The 15,167-nt window shown below is 41.5% G+C and overlaps 1 protein-coding gene across 9 annotated transcripts in view; it reads right to left on the bottom strand.

Moving 5' to 3' along the window:
* Positions 1-15,167, bottom strand: part of LOC115482561 (nuclear receptor corepressor 1-like) — a 315,982-nt gene that overhangs the window by 162,126 nt on the left and 138,689 nt on the right. For all 9 annotated transcript variants that reach the window (XM_030222440.1, XM_030222445.1, XM_030222447.1 and 6 more), the window contains exons 15-16: positions 4,997-5,127; positions 2,340-2,605 (exon numbers count right to left, since the gene is read on the bottom strand). In XM_030222440.1, the coding sequence (XP_030078300.1) occupies positions 2,340-2,605; positions 4,997-5,127 (397 nt within the window). The remainder of the gene's footprint in view (positions 1-2,339; positions 2,606-4,996; positions 5,128-15,167) is intronic.

The following is a 15,167-nucleotide window of genomic DNA, read 5'->3' as shown; positions in this document are numbered from 1 at the left end:
CGTCCTTTATATGCATTCCTGGGTATACCTTCTGAGCATATACATTTCCTACTTTCTATATTACTACTACTACATTTAAGGAAGAAAAAGATCTGAACACTCACACCCTTGCTGAACATAAATATTTACAAATACCTTGGGGAACTGTCAGACCATTGTTTTCAATGTTGACAAATACAGAAGTACAGAATATAACAGCAGATAAGGACAATAAGACCCATCTTGTCTACCCAATTTGCTTCCTGGAACTATGTCAGGGAACCCAGTTAGTCTCTGATTTTCACTTTATTCCATCATAATGAAGGATACTCTGTGCTTAGCCTAGGCTTCCTGGAATCTGGAATTCTACCATTTCCACTGGGAGGTTGCTCCATGCATCCTCCACATTTCTGTTAGTATATCAAACACTAGAGAACAATTTTCAAAGAGATTTGCTTGATTATGAAGTAAGAGCAACAGGCTAAGAACCAGAGAGGCCAGGGTTCAAATCCCACTGATGAATCTTGTGACCTTGGGCAGGTCACTTTATCTCAGGTACAAATTATATTGTAAGTCCTCTGGAGACAGCAAAATATCTAGTATACCTAAAAGTAACTGCATTGGGAGAAGGAGTAGCCTAATGGTTAGTGCTGCGGGCTTTGATGCTGGGTTCAATTCCCACTGTAGTTCCTTGTGACCTTGGGCAAGTCACTTAACCCTCTATTGCACCAGGTATAAAAACTTAAGATTGTGATTCCTCTAGGGACGGAGAAAGTACCTGCATATAATATGTACAGTGCTGCATACATGTAGTAGCGCTACAGAAATGATTAGTAGTAGTAGTAATCTGGAGAGGAGGACATTTCTAACATACCTGAATATAACTGACTTAAGCTACCACTGCAAAGGTGTGGGGTAAATCCAAATCCCCTTATTTAAGTGGATGCCCAAGTAAATTTCCCAGAATGAAAACTGTCCTCCCTTCAGCAGACAAAAGCATGAACTACTCGTGGACTTGCAAGCTATCTGGACAGCCCCAGAATTTAGTTCAATTTATGAATCATTTCTATAACCAAACTTAGGGTGTTTTACAAAGCCACACAAAATTACAAACAATTCATAAAACAAGAAAATTAAAAAAAACACACTAATAAAGCCCCTTCCAACCCACTGCCATCCCATAAAAAGCAAGAAAACACCCCCTTCTCTACTACAACTCCTGATGCCTCAGCCATATGCCAAAAACAGCTCTTAACCAATTTTCAAACCTCCTCCCATAAGAACATATAAACATCAAACATATAAACGGCGAGTGACCGTACTCACTGCAAATGCGCAGTAGAGACTTCCCTCTCTGTCCCGCCCCCGCGTCAATACGTGATGACGGGGGGGGGGGGGGGGGGGGGCGGGACAGAGAGGGAAACTGCGCCGCCGACGTTGCTACCGCTCCCCCCCCCCACTCGGAGTCGCCGCCGCCACCCCTCCACCGGCCCGGGCCCTCTCTTCCCTTCTGAACTTACAGATCCATTCGCCGAACGCAGCAACGCACATCAGCTGAGCTGCAGTGAGCCCTTCCTTCTTTGCCTGTGGCCCCGCCCTCCTGTGACATAACGTCAGCGAGGGCGGGACACACACAGGCAGAGAAGGAAGGGGCAGCTCAGCTAATGTGTGTTGCTGCGTTCGGCGAATGGATCTGTAAGTTCAGAAGTGAAGAGAGGGCCCGGACCAGGTGGAGGGGTAGCGGCAGCGACGACTTCGAGGGGGGGGGGGAGCGGGGTGGCGACTTCGCGGGGGGGAGGGGAGCGGTGGTGACCGCGGGGGGAGGAAAACCTCAATACCAGCCCGTTTTTACGGGCTCAACGGCTAGTAAAAACATATAGCATACTGGGTCAGACCAATATCCATCTAGCCTAGTATCCTGTTTCCAACAGTGGTCAATCCAGGTCACAAGTACCTGGCAGAAACTAACCATTCTGACCTGCAGCTTATTCCACAATACCAGTGCTGCCACAGAAAATGCCCTCCCCCTCTGTAAATCAAACTTCCCTAACAATGGGCAGATTTAACAAAGTTTCATGAGCAAACTTAAGATCGTTCCCATATACACAGCTCTTTCCAAATTACACAAACTATCGCCACCTCTTTTCTTCCCACTGGAATACTTTATAACCTCTTGACAGTCATACACTCACAAGTCAGGGGAACATTTTCCATTACAGTTCTTGGCGACTACTGCAGTTCCACTTTAGTTTTTCTAAGGGATCAAGTGCTTTTACGGAAAATATATGATCTAACAGAGAACAAGAGCAAGATGGCCATCCATACAAGATTTAACCACTCCCTATTCCAACATTACTCACAAGGCTCAGGTGGAAGTGGCAGCGGAAGGGGTGGCTCCTCAGTAGTAATAGTAGTAGCTGTAGTAGTAGTAGTAGTTGTAGTAGTAGTAGTAGCTGCTGTTGTAGCTGCGCTAGCAGCTGCTGCTTCACTGGCCATAGATCTGGTGATCCTTCCCTTGCGACGACCCTGGCTGTTGGCAGTCTTTCTACCTCGCGGTGTACTTTGTTCTCGCTCTTCCAAATCCTCTGCTGCACTTTCCATTTTCTCTCTGTCCCTTGTGGTCTCTCTGAATAGCAGTAAAGAAAGCACAGCCTGGAGCTTAGTGCACAGAAGGCTTAAAAGCCACAAGTTCATACCCCACCTTACAACTCCAAAAGCTCCACATATTTTGGGCTTGCCATGTTTAATTTATCATCTTGATTAGCGAATCATAATTATATAGCAAGAAGAATGCGGTTAGCGTATCTGGGTTTAAAAAAAGGTTTGGACAAGTTCCTGGAGGAAAAGTCCATGGTCTGTTTATGAGATGGACATGAGGGAAGCCACTGCTTGCCCTGGGATTGGTAGTATGGAATGTTGCTACTAATTGGGTTTCTGACAAGTACTTCTGACCTGGATTGGCCACTGTTGGAAGCAGGATACTATGCTAGACAGACCACTGGTCTCACCCAGTATGGCTATTCTTATGTTTTTTATACATTGGGCAATTTTCAAAAGCATTTCTACAGAGAAAACAGTGCTTTAGCCATAGAAATGAGCTTTTATAGAACAGCCTGCTCAATATACAGGTAAAAGTATGCGCATAAAATCTATATTTTATACTTATTTTTCCATAGCAAGTAGTGATATTCCTTAGAGATGAGTTTTAAATTATGTCCATACTTTTGAAAACTGAAGGGTATGTGCACAAGTTAACTCAGAAAATCTGCATGCTTCAAACACGAGTAAGTACATAGTATTTCTAGGGTAATTTTCAAAGCAGAGCTACACACATTTATTGAAATTTATAATTTGCACAATCTACTATTTTCAGCAGGGACCATGAAACAAAACATGAAATCATCACAACCACCATACTCAACATGCAGACTATAAAGACACAGTGGGACTACGAAATAACATCCAAATTGCTAGTTTCAAACCTCATTTTTAAGACATTTTTCAGTGTAGTTCATTTAAAACTTAAGGGGGCGTGTTGGAGGCATTTTTGGGGTGAGACTAGGGTGGGCTTACAATTTGGACATTTTTCTGCGATAATATAACATTGTAAAAACATCCAGGGCAAAAAATAGTCATTATTGAAACAGGTCTAGCCAACAATGTCCTAAGTGCCAAAAAGGTGTCCAAACTGACCAGATGACCACTGGAGGGATAGGCATAACCCCCCCCCCCTTAATTTCCCAGTGGTTACTGACCCCCTCCCACCTCCCCTAAGGGGTGAAAGTGATAACACACACCAGGCTCTATGACAGCTTCAGATATAAAACAGTTTTTATACTGCTTATCCTAGGAGTCCACCGATTATTTCTAGGATAAACAGCATAAAACCTGTTTTACTGTTCTGGGATTTTGCCAGGTACTTGTGACCTGGATTGGCCACTGTTAGAAACAGGATACTGGGCTTGATGAACCTTCAAGTCTATCCCAGTTTGGCAATGCTTATGTTCTTATAATGGCCATTCCTCAAACAGCAGCAAGCAGGTCCCTGTAGTAGTCAAGTGGTCAGTATAGTAGGCTGTAGAGAAGGGAACTCAGGTCTATATTTCACTCTAACTGGTACACTTGTGGTGGAAAGTGTGAGCACCCCAAAAACTACAAAATACTTACTGAACCCACTTATAGATGGTACCTGCAGGCATAAAGGCTACTGCAGTGGTGTACAGTATATTTTTGCTATTCCTGGAGGACTCACCATACAATATGTTATGATGTGATGTGTACCTGGGACCTTTTATGTGAAGTTCACTGCAGTGCCCCCTGCTCTGCTGGGATGTCTGTGTGGCCAGTCTAGTAAGACTTCTGGCCCCCAGACATCCCTAGTGGCTTCTTTTTCGTGCATGTTTTCCTTGGACCTTTTTTGTTTGAAAATAGCCCTAAAAGAAAGATGCACTGAGCACAAAAACATCTAAAATAGGGCTATTTTCCAACCACAAAAATAGATGTTTTTCCGGTTCGAAAATGACCATGTTTGGCACTGGATTTTTGGACATATTTTGCAATACATCCAACATCAGTTTAGGACACCATATCAAAAATGCCCCTCTACTTTGAAGATCTGGGAAAGTCCATGTATACTTTTTATCCATGTGGGCCCTTTTCAAATTTGAACAATGTAAAAAGGAATATGTTGTGGTTTGCTGAAGAATTGCAGCTTTAATCAATCCATTGAATGAATGGTAGGTATGCAAAGACAATTGAGAGAGATGTACATCTGGCAAAAGTACATGCCCTGAACCCCAGAATGATATCTAAGCACAATATGTTTAACAGCATCTTCAAAGTATACAGCAATTTAGTTTCATGAAGACAAACTAGAGCATCATACAGCTCTGTATTTACTTACTGGTAAAAAGAGCAAAGGTGAACATGCTCTGCTTCTGCTACCTTGTTGTACTAAATATATAAGGGAAGGAGATGTTCAACCTCATTAACTCATAACACATAATCAACCACTTACTTAAATTCCTCTTTGTCATCTTTTTCTTCTTCCTCTCGTTTTTCTTCCTCTTTTTTCTCTGTTTTTTCCACTTTCTCCTCTTCTACTTTTTCTATTTCTTTTTCTTCTTGTGAAGGTCGTGCAATCTGTTGCTAAAATTAGGGTTTTTAAAAAAATATTAGCATATGCTAAATGATTTGAAACATACTCAAAAATGCTGTGAATGGCAAGTCTGTTGACTAATGTAGCGATAGCCTCTGCCAAAGAAACGAAGTTTACTGACATTATGTGCGAGAGGAAAGGGATATCATCGGGGGGGGGGGGGGGGGGGGGGGGGGGGGGGGTCTTATACAAAAATGCACTAGCATTTTTAAATCGCGGTATAGCTGAGACGCCATTATATTCCTATGGGCATCTCAGCATTTGCCACCAGCTGATTTTTGTCGTGATCTAAAAACAACAAGCCCAGCTTTGTAAAAAGGCTCCCTCAGATATTTAATCTTTCCAGCAATATACACGTCTGTCCAGCACTCATCCACATAAACGTAAATAACTGGGATTGTAACACCATAAATGACATATAAAGAAGTCTGTCATGAAACGCCTAGCCACCCGCTTGAGGTTACCCCTCAGCCACTTAGAGGGTCTATCTCCAGAACAGCTCAGGTCCACCTGTTGCTTGTGCTCTACACTAGCACCCTCCTCCCACCGACTGGGTCACAACCGCCTCTGGGTGAATTCCCCGCTCTCAAATTATCCCCAGTGATTTCTAGGTTACTGGGGCCACACTCCCATTGGTCCCACAGTTCCCAGAAAGCACTCACAGACCCAACACACAAACCACTAGGATTCTTATCAGTTGAGACAGGCAGGGCAAACAAACAAATGTGTTTATCTTAGGACTTGAACAGTGGACAGAAAAATGTGCAATCAGCAACAATAACAGATAACTGAAATATGGATCAATTATAACACTAACTAAACATTTGTTTACTTCTAGAAAGTACCTGGGGAGATGAGGACATATAGTCGCTCATCAGTTATCAAATATAACTGTTTTACAGGGCTTCAGAAAAGAGCTCTCTCTCTCTCTTCTCCCAGGCTGAAACTGGGGCAAAAGCCAGTACAATTCAAGTGGAAAAAAGCTCCTGGGCCAATCAGAGCCCAGTCAACTTTAAAAAAAGCTGGTTGCATCACTACAGGCATTTCCTTTATCTGTGTTAACTAAAGAAGGGAAAGGTCAGTTCTTTGTCACAACTTAAAACATAACATGCACCACCTGCTGGCCAAACTAGAGAAATGCACTTCAAGATTTAATAAAGGAAGTTTTACAGGCATAAGTTTCTTCACAAAATGAATTTATAAAAACAAGGTACACCCCTAAAAGTGATATTAAAACTGGCCCGTCAACATCTAGAAGAATGTTCGGTGCTATAATCAGTCAAAGCACCTGGAGAACAGCAAAAAGTTGCAACTATCAATATTCCATAGAGTAATGCATTAATTTTAGGACACCTCTGCCAGATGATTCACCTGACAAATCCTTTCTACACACCTATGCATTACCAAACAATAAGCCTGAGTATAAAAAGCATAATCAAACTTTTCTGCTCACTGGGATGTTCAGCGTTCTCTACCGTCCATGTAATTTGGAAGCATAAAGGAAAAGCTAAGACCTACTTGAAGGTCAGTGCTTCTGTGCAAATCATGCATCTGATTGACCATTATGAATTATGTCTTGTGTATGATTATGTTTGTCTTGTGTATTATATAAGCTTATTATGTGTGGTTTTTGGAAACCACCTAGGTTTTATGTGGTATAAAAAAATTTTTCAATTATGTTTGTGCCCGGGGCAGAAGGAGTAGCTCCTTGGGGCAAGTGAAGGGTCAGAACAGCAGCTGCTAGAATGCCTCAATGCCTTCATGAACCTGGTAATGCTGGAGTTGCCATCCCTTGAGGACAGGCTCATGTGTCTGTGTTAGAAATGGGTCCTGGGAGCGAAATGAATGTTGCAACTGAGGTGGATAAGTTAGATATGCGCCGCACTTGAAGAAACTATTCCAACTTGTAAATAAGCTACCAAACACCACCCCAGTCACCACAACCAACACAGACATCCAATCCGCAGACAAACTTGCTAAATACTTCAACAAAAAACTAATAAAGCTACGCAATATACTTCCTCAGCACAACACCAACATCAAAAACTTCATCAATGGCTTGGACCCAACCTCTGGAGAATAACCAGCAGACCGAACCTGGTCAAACTTTGCTCTCCTCACTGTTGAATCAGTTACCCAAGCGACTCATAGGTTCACCAATACCCACTGCAAATTGGACACCTGCCCCAGCCATCTACTTAAATCCGCTCCCGACCACTTCAAAGCGGACCTCACATCCCACCTAAACTACATGCTCCAACAAGGTCTCTTCCCTGAGGAATATGGCACCTACTCACCCCAAGTCCAAAAGACACCAAGAAAAAAAACCAAACTCGCCAACTATCGCCCAGTTGCATCTATCCCACTAGAAGTCAGACTGATGGAGAGCATGGTGACCAAACAGCTTACTGATTACATGGACAAGTTCTCAATACTACATGAATCACAATCAGGATTTCGCCCCCTCCATAGTACCGAAACTGTGCTAGTCACTCTCCTGGCCAAATTCAAGCAGGAAGTAGCTACAGGTAAAAGCATAATTTTCCTCCAATTCGACATGGTAAACCACAATGTACTACTAAGACTCCTAGACTACATCAAGATTGGTGGAAATATATTCAGCTGGATCAAGGGTTTTCTAACCACCCGAACATACCAAGTGAAATCAAATTCAAACATATTAGCACTGTGGAAAGCAGACTGCGGAGCACCTCAAGGATCACCACTATCACCAATACTTTTCAACATAATGATGATCCCGCTGGCTAAGTCCTTATCCAATCAAGGTCTCAACCCATTCATCTACGCAGACGATGTCACAATATACATTCCCTTCAAACATGATCTGACAGAAATCACCAATGAAATCAAGCTCTGTCTGAACACTATGGACTCATGGGCAAACTCATTTCAACTGAAACTGAACAGTGACAAAACACACTGCCTCATCCTCTCATCTCAACACAATACGTACAAACCCACAACCTTAAACACCCCAGACCACAACCTCCCTATCTCAGATAGCCTGAAAATACTTGGCGTTACAATCGACCGCAACCTTACACTTTAGAGCCAAGTGAACTCCACAACAAAGAAATGTTCCACTCAATGTGGAAACTTACACGTGTAAAACCTTTCTTCCCGAGGGAAATATTCCGTAACCTAATACAATCAATGGTACTAAGCCATGCAGACTATTGCAACGGAATCTATTCGAGATGTAAAGAACAACTCACAAAGAAACTCCAGACCGCTCAAAACACAGCAGCCAGGCTGATATTTAGTAAAACACGATTCGAAAGTGCCAAACCCCTCCAAGAAAAACTGCATTGGCTCCCAATCAAAGAACATATTACCTTCAAAATCTGCACCCTGGTCCACAAAATTATCTACGGCGAAGTCCCAGGCTACATGACAGACCTCATAGATCTACCAACCAGAAACACAACCAGATCATCATGAACATACCTAAACTTCCACTACCCAAACTGCAAAGGACTCAAATACAAAGCAACCTATGCATCCAGCTTTTCCTATATAAGCACACAACTATGGAACTCACAGCCAAAAGCTGCAAAAACAACATACAACCATCTAAACTTCAGGAAATCACTACCAACCTGTTCAAAAAGGCATACCCTACCGACTCAACATAAATGCCTACACTCTGCAACACAGGAAAACCAAAGCTCGTAATGGACACTATATAACCCCTCGTCTCTTCGATCCCCATTGTGCCTGAACCTTAATTGACCACAACATAACCATGTATTTGTTTCTCTACCGGGCTTGGCGAACACCTTTACGGTACTATGTAAGCCACACTGTGCCTGCAAATAGGTGGGAAAATGTGGGATACAAATGTAACAAATAAATAAATATATTTTCTTCTGATATTGTTTCCTTTCCTTTTTGTATCTAGATGTCCTCTTCTTTTTCATGGGCTTGATTTACTATACAGTAACATAGTAGATGACAGCAGATAAGGACTTGAGTGGTCCATTCAGTCTGCCCAACAGTTATACTCATTATCAATTCATGATTAAACCAACAATGAATATGGTGTAAAAAACTTGATCCTGGTCTTTCTTTGCCATTTCTGGGACACAGACCATAGAAGTTCGCCCAGCACTGTCCTAACGTTCCAACTACTGGAGATACTGTCAAAGCCTTCGCCAAACCATCCTAAACTGTCTTGCTACATATGGGATACAGACCGTAGAAGTCTTCCCAGCATTGGGATTAGTTCTGCACAGCCAGAATCATCATCTAAGCACCACCTCACACTTCAACACATATGCAGTTATTTAAGGTTGGTTGTTGTTTTTTTTTTTATATACCATCCATTTTCTAATTAGGGATCCTCTGTGTTCATCCCACATCTTTATGAATTCCATCACCATTTCTGTCTCCACTACCTTCCTAGGGAGGGCATTCAAGGAATAGACCACCGTCTCCATAAAAAAGAATTTCCTGACATTACTCCTAACTTTACCATCCCACAACCTCAATTCATGTCCTCTAGTTTTACTATTTCCCTTTGTAGCTGGTACAAAATGCAGCTGCAAGGTTGGTTACTGGAGTGTCTAGGATGACACATACTACTACTATTCTGAAACAGTTGCATTGGTTACCAGTTTATTTTCAGATACAGTTTAAAACTTCTACGTTTTGTTCATCAAGTAATTTATTTGTCAGCTCCACAATACTTGAAGGATTGTTTTTGTGTATATCGTCCGCATAGGAATCTGAGATCAGAGACAGCAATGTGGCTCTCACTTGATCATCTGTTGGTGTGAGATACCATGATACGTGGTCTTCAGTTTTTGTTTTTTAAATAGCTGGGATTTCTTTATGGAATTCTTTGAAGAAGCAGAGGCTTCACAGTTTGATTTCTGAAGACTTCTTTATTAGTTGAGGCACTTATATAATTTCTGATTGGAACAGTGATAAATGGAGTGGCATTGCAACAGTATGTTGTATTATTAGCAGAATTAGTGTTTTAAATTTTTATCTTACTTTTGTTGTGTATCTGTAATTTATATTTAATGTACATTTTGTTTGTATTTTGTAAACCGTTTAAAGTATAGAATTCTGGAAAATAAATATTTTTCTTTTAGTTTAGCACTAACATGATCTTGTTTATTTAGTTTTCAAAAATGTGAAAAGAATTATAAATAAAAAAATAAAATAAAATGAAGACTCCCTGAAATCCAGATTTTAACACTGGAAACCTCTTTTCAAATGCTTTTTGCCAAAAGTACGTTAAGAAAAATCTGTTTAACTAAAAAACTTAAATGACAGAAGCTGGTGGCATCTTATAAACTAATTTGAAGCATTAGCTTTTGAGGACAAGCGTCCACAGTTGTTGATTAAGCCCATGCTTCGTAAACATATATTAAAAACCTCCTGTTTACAAAGTCTTAATATAGAAACCGTGACTGATTATTCATAAGTTCTCTGAGGATAAGAGGATCCTACAGCCATAAAAGTAGTGGTGACATCATCAGATGGAACCGAGCAGGTTTTTCGAGCCTGTGTGAGTGTTCCTACGTTCCACATGAGACCAGTCCCTTAAATTCACAATTCAGCTAGCTTCAATCTTAGAATAGGCAGGCAGGTAGGTAGGCAGGAATGTCTGGCTATAGGATGCATCTGTCCATGAAGTACCACCATTATGGGTAAGCAACTATGCTTTTTTCATGGACAAGTTACTACACATGTCAAATTTTTCTGAGAAGAGCCCATATATCAGACAGAAATTAATCGGGTTTGTCTGAGGCAGGTCCTGTCATACAAATCTAATTTCTTTGTCTGGGTGACCTGAGAGTTGGAACAAGGGAGAGCACTAGATGTAGTGTATTTATAGTTCCACATAGATGACTTACAAATAAACTGAGTGCCCTTGGGATAGGCTCTAGAGTGACTAACTGGGTTAGGAACTGGATGAGTGGAAGGTAGCAAAGGGTAGTGGTAAATGGAGCTCACTGTGAGGAAAGGGAGGTTACAAGTGGTGTGCCCAGGAACTGGTTCTTGGTCTAGTTATTTTTAACATTTTTATAAACGATACTGCGGAAGGGCTGTCTCGTATGGTTTGCTTCTCTGCAGATAATACTAAAATCTGCAATAGGGTACACACCCCTGATGGTGTGGATAACATAAGGAGGGGCTTAGCAAAACTTGAAGAATGGACCAGAATTTAATGCTAAAAAATGCAAGGTCATGAATTTGGCCTACAAAAACCCAAGGGAACGGTGCAATTTAGGGGATGAAGTACTTCTGTGCACAAAAGAGAAGCAGGATTTGGGGATGATCATATGTGATCGTAAGGTGGCCAAACAGAAAAGGTGAGAGAAAAGCCAGAAGTATTGCTTGGGTGCATAGGAAGAGGAATGGCCAGCACACAAAAAAAAAAAAAAAGGAGATAATGCCTCTGTATAAATCTCTGATGAGATCTTACAATTCTGGAAACCGAACCTTCAAAAAGATATAAACAGGATGGAGTCGGTCCAGAGGGCTGCTAACAAAATGATCAATGGTCTTCCTCATCAAGTGTATGGGGACAGACTTAAAAATCTTAATATGTATACTTTGGAAGAAAGGCAGGAGAAGGGAGATATGAGAGTGATGTTTAAATACCTCCATGGCATAAATACATAGGAAGCTAGTCTTTTTCAACTGAAAGGAAGATCTGGGATAAGGGGGCATGGGATAAAGGTGAAAGGGGATACACTAGGAGTAACCTAAGGAAATACTTCACAGATAGAGTGTTAAATTCATAGAACAACTTCCCAGTGGAAATGGTGGAAACAAAGACTATCTGAATTCAAGAATGCTTAGGACAAGTACTGTACACAGGATATCAAAGGTTGAAGGGACAGTAGATGGTATGGATGGGTAGAATGGATAGGTCATAAGGTCTTTATCTGCCTTCATTGTCTCTATTTCTAAGACATACAATGTGTGTGCATGTTGCTAACAGACGACATCTTTAAGTTGCACTTCAGGCACTCTTTAAATCCTGGTTTCTTCTCATGCATTGTGAACAGCAGCTGATCCAACACTAAACTGAAGAAAGGGAAGCAACAACCATCCCACCAAACACTGTGAAACAAAAACTAAATGGACTGAACTCAAATGGACTGCTGAACACCCACAAAGGCTTAGAAAACCATCAAGACGTTTCTGAGCTTTGAGAGAGCAGATCCAATTGGCTCCATCTGATGATATCACCACTTGTGTGGCTGCAGTGATCTTATTTATAGCATTTATACCCCACATCATCCCAAACAAGTTCAGGTTCAATATGGCTTACATCAAACTCTAAAGCAAAGTACAATAAGGATTAAACAAAAGTAAAAGACAATACGAGGTATATCATAGCAGCAGAATAATGCATTTGAAAATAAACTAGCTAAGAAAATTACAGACATAAACATAGTGTTAATTCTGGACAGTTGAATGAGGTCATCATCCTACTAGAATTAAAAAAAATATCTATATATATATATATATTTTTTTTAACACGGTTATCTGTTTAAGCAGTACTCAGCATCCTTTCAAGACTACTGTCAGCCCTTTTTTTGTTCCTTTGTTGTATAACCATTTTGTTTTTCCAATTGGGTTGACCCTGGTCTCTCTCTACCAATTCTTCTTGTTGATTATTTTCGAGTTCTTTTCCAGGATCTCACTTCAATTTTCCGTTTCTTCACTGTCCTATATTCTTCCATTCCTCACATGGTTAACGCTGTGAGCTGAAAACCTGGGTTCGATTCCCACTGTGGCTCCCTGTGTTCCTGTGCAAGTCACTTAACCCTCCATTGCCCCAGGTACAAAAGCTTAGATTGTTATATGCAGGTACTTTCTCTGTCCCTAGTAGACTAATAAATGTAAACCGCTTTGGTTTGGACAGAAAGGCCGTATATCAAATCCATGATCCCTCTTACATCTGTGACACTGATCTTTCTGTTTCATTTTTTTCCCCATTTCTCTCATCTGCCTTTTTATCTAACTGTAACTAGATGTCATTCCTTGTCTTCACCCCCACAATCCTCAGTCTCCCTTCTTCACCTACTTACCAGTTTTCTAATTTCTGCACTTACCAACCTGGTCTTGCCATTCCCACCTGTGTCAGTCTTTCATTAGCCTCCTGGAAAATTGCCTTTCCACTGCTGACACTGTCTGTCCTTGGCCAGCTCTTGCCACCAGCACTCTGTGGTTGCTAAATCGGAGAGCAACTACTACTTGTCTCTCACAAAAAAAACAGGAAGTTGATGCTCTTTGATTTTAACGACCACATGGTTCCAGTGGCCAGCGCAAAGGCTGTGGAAAGACAAGTTACTGTCGCTCTGCAGATAACAGAACGGGATGGTTGGCAGTAAAGTGTTGGTGAAGATGTGTCCCCCCACCCCATTACGTCGTCTATGCTCCCAGCTGTACAAGTGGAAGGGTCAGCTGCTGGCCTGGCCAGGAGCCTGCTTCATAATAGACCCATCATTGTGCTAAGCACGCTACATGACTTTTAAAAAACTGGCTCTGAAACTAAACAATTAGATGGAGTAATCATAAATTTCAAAGACTGACCAGATGTGCATGAAGACAAGTCACCAAGGGAAGAACTAACCTTTGAGGGGGGGGGGGAGTATTCATTTCAAGTCAAACTGTCTGCTTGAAACCCAAAAGAAGTATATGCACATCAAACTAATGATAAATGCAAATCTGAAACATCTAACAACCAACACTCTACAGCATTGTATGAATAATGCAAAGTTACTCCACTCTAGTAGATATTGTTAGAGGACAGCAGGATGACTATCCACACTGATAGACGTCATCCAATGGAGCCCTACGCCAGAATCTCTCCCCAGCACTTCCAGAAGCCTTTGAGGGCAGCACACCACGCACCTCCCCACCCACCGTCCTCACGCAGATCAAGCCAGACAAATACTAAAGTTACAGAATACAACTGCTTCATTTCATTCTAAGTGTCCATGTTTCAGAAATTCCTTCTCCAACAGAAATGCATTGAGCCATTTTGAGGACTTATTTCTCGGGAAACCCGGGTCTGACCTGGCCCATTTTTGAACTCAGCATTTTTTTTAGTGGTTTTTCCCACATGCCAAATTTCATCCCATTCCATTACATTTTTGGAAGGTTATTTTGCTCCAAATGGACATTCTTGACCCTTTTTATATAATTTTTCCAGTTTCAGTTGGGATGGAAAGAATGACTCCACCACCAGCTACAGTCTTTCAACTTTTATTATGGACCAGAAATTTTGTTTAGCCCAGTTCGCTCTCTCACTTTCTTCAGCTCAATTGGCACCAAAATCCTAGCCCTAGTTTCACAAGTGTTCATTCACACCTACCCAGGGAATCTATTTTAACAGGTTCACCGCTCAAAGTCATCACCAGATACAGTCCTAAGGTTAAAAGCCATGCACCTGGGTTTTTTTTTTTCCTGAATCCTTTATCATATGCTCCCTATGCAACCACCATCTGTAAACTTACTAATGATCATGACGCCTTTTTCCACCCAGAATCTGTGAATGCTGCCTCCACAGCATGCCTAGGCCCAGATGACACAGCGTGTAGAATCCAGGAATCAAATCAGGGATCTTCTGCATGGCAGTGCACAGCACTACAACTGAGCCACCAGGCTGGCCCATAGACTACAAATTCTAAATAAGAAAAGTTATCATGTTACCCTTATGCAGCATGGACATGCACAAGATATGCCATTCTCGTAATAAAGAAAAAATCTGACCCGTAAATGTCATTCCTACCCAAAGTTGCTAGCAATTAGCTACTATGCCCTCAAACACAAAGAGTTAAAAGAAAACTAATATTAGACCTAAGAAACACTATAGGGGAAGTTACAGGAGACCAGCCAGCTATCCCATCCCCTCCTCCCACACAAGAGTTTAGCCTAGTTTTAACCATCAGCAAAACAGAGCAACAAACCTTAACACAGCTACAGCCTCAGTCAGTCACCTACCTCAAAATTCATCTGTTGGTTAAGTGTAGCTTCC

The sequence above is a fragment of the Microcaecilia unicolor genome, chromosome 13 (assembly GCF_901765095.1).
Source record: "Microcaecilia unicolor chromosome 13, aMicUni1.1, whole genome shotgun sequence".
Taxonomy (NCBI): domain Eukaryota; kingdom Metazoa; phylum Chordata; class Amphibia; order Gymnophiona; family Siphonopidae; genus Microcaecilia; species Microcaecilia unicolor.
This window is presented reverse-complemented; position numbering and strand designations above follow the sequence as displayed.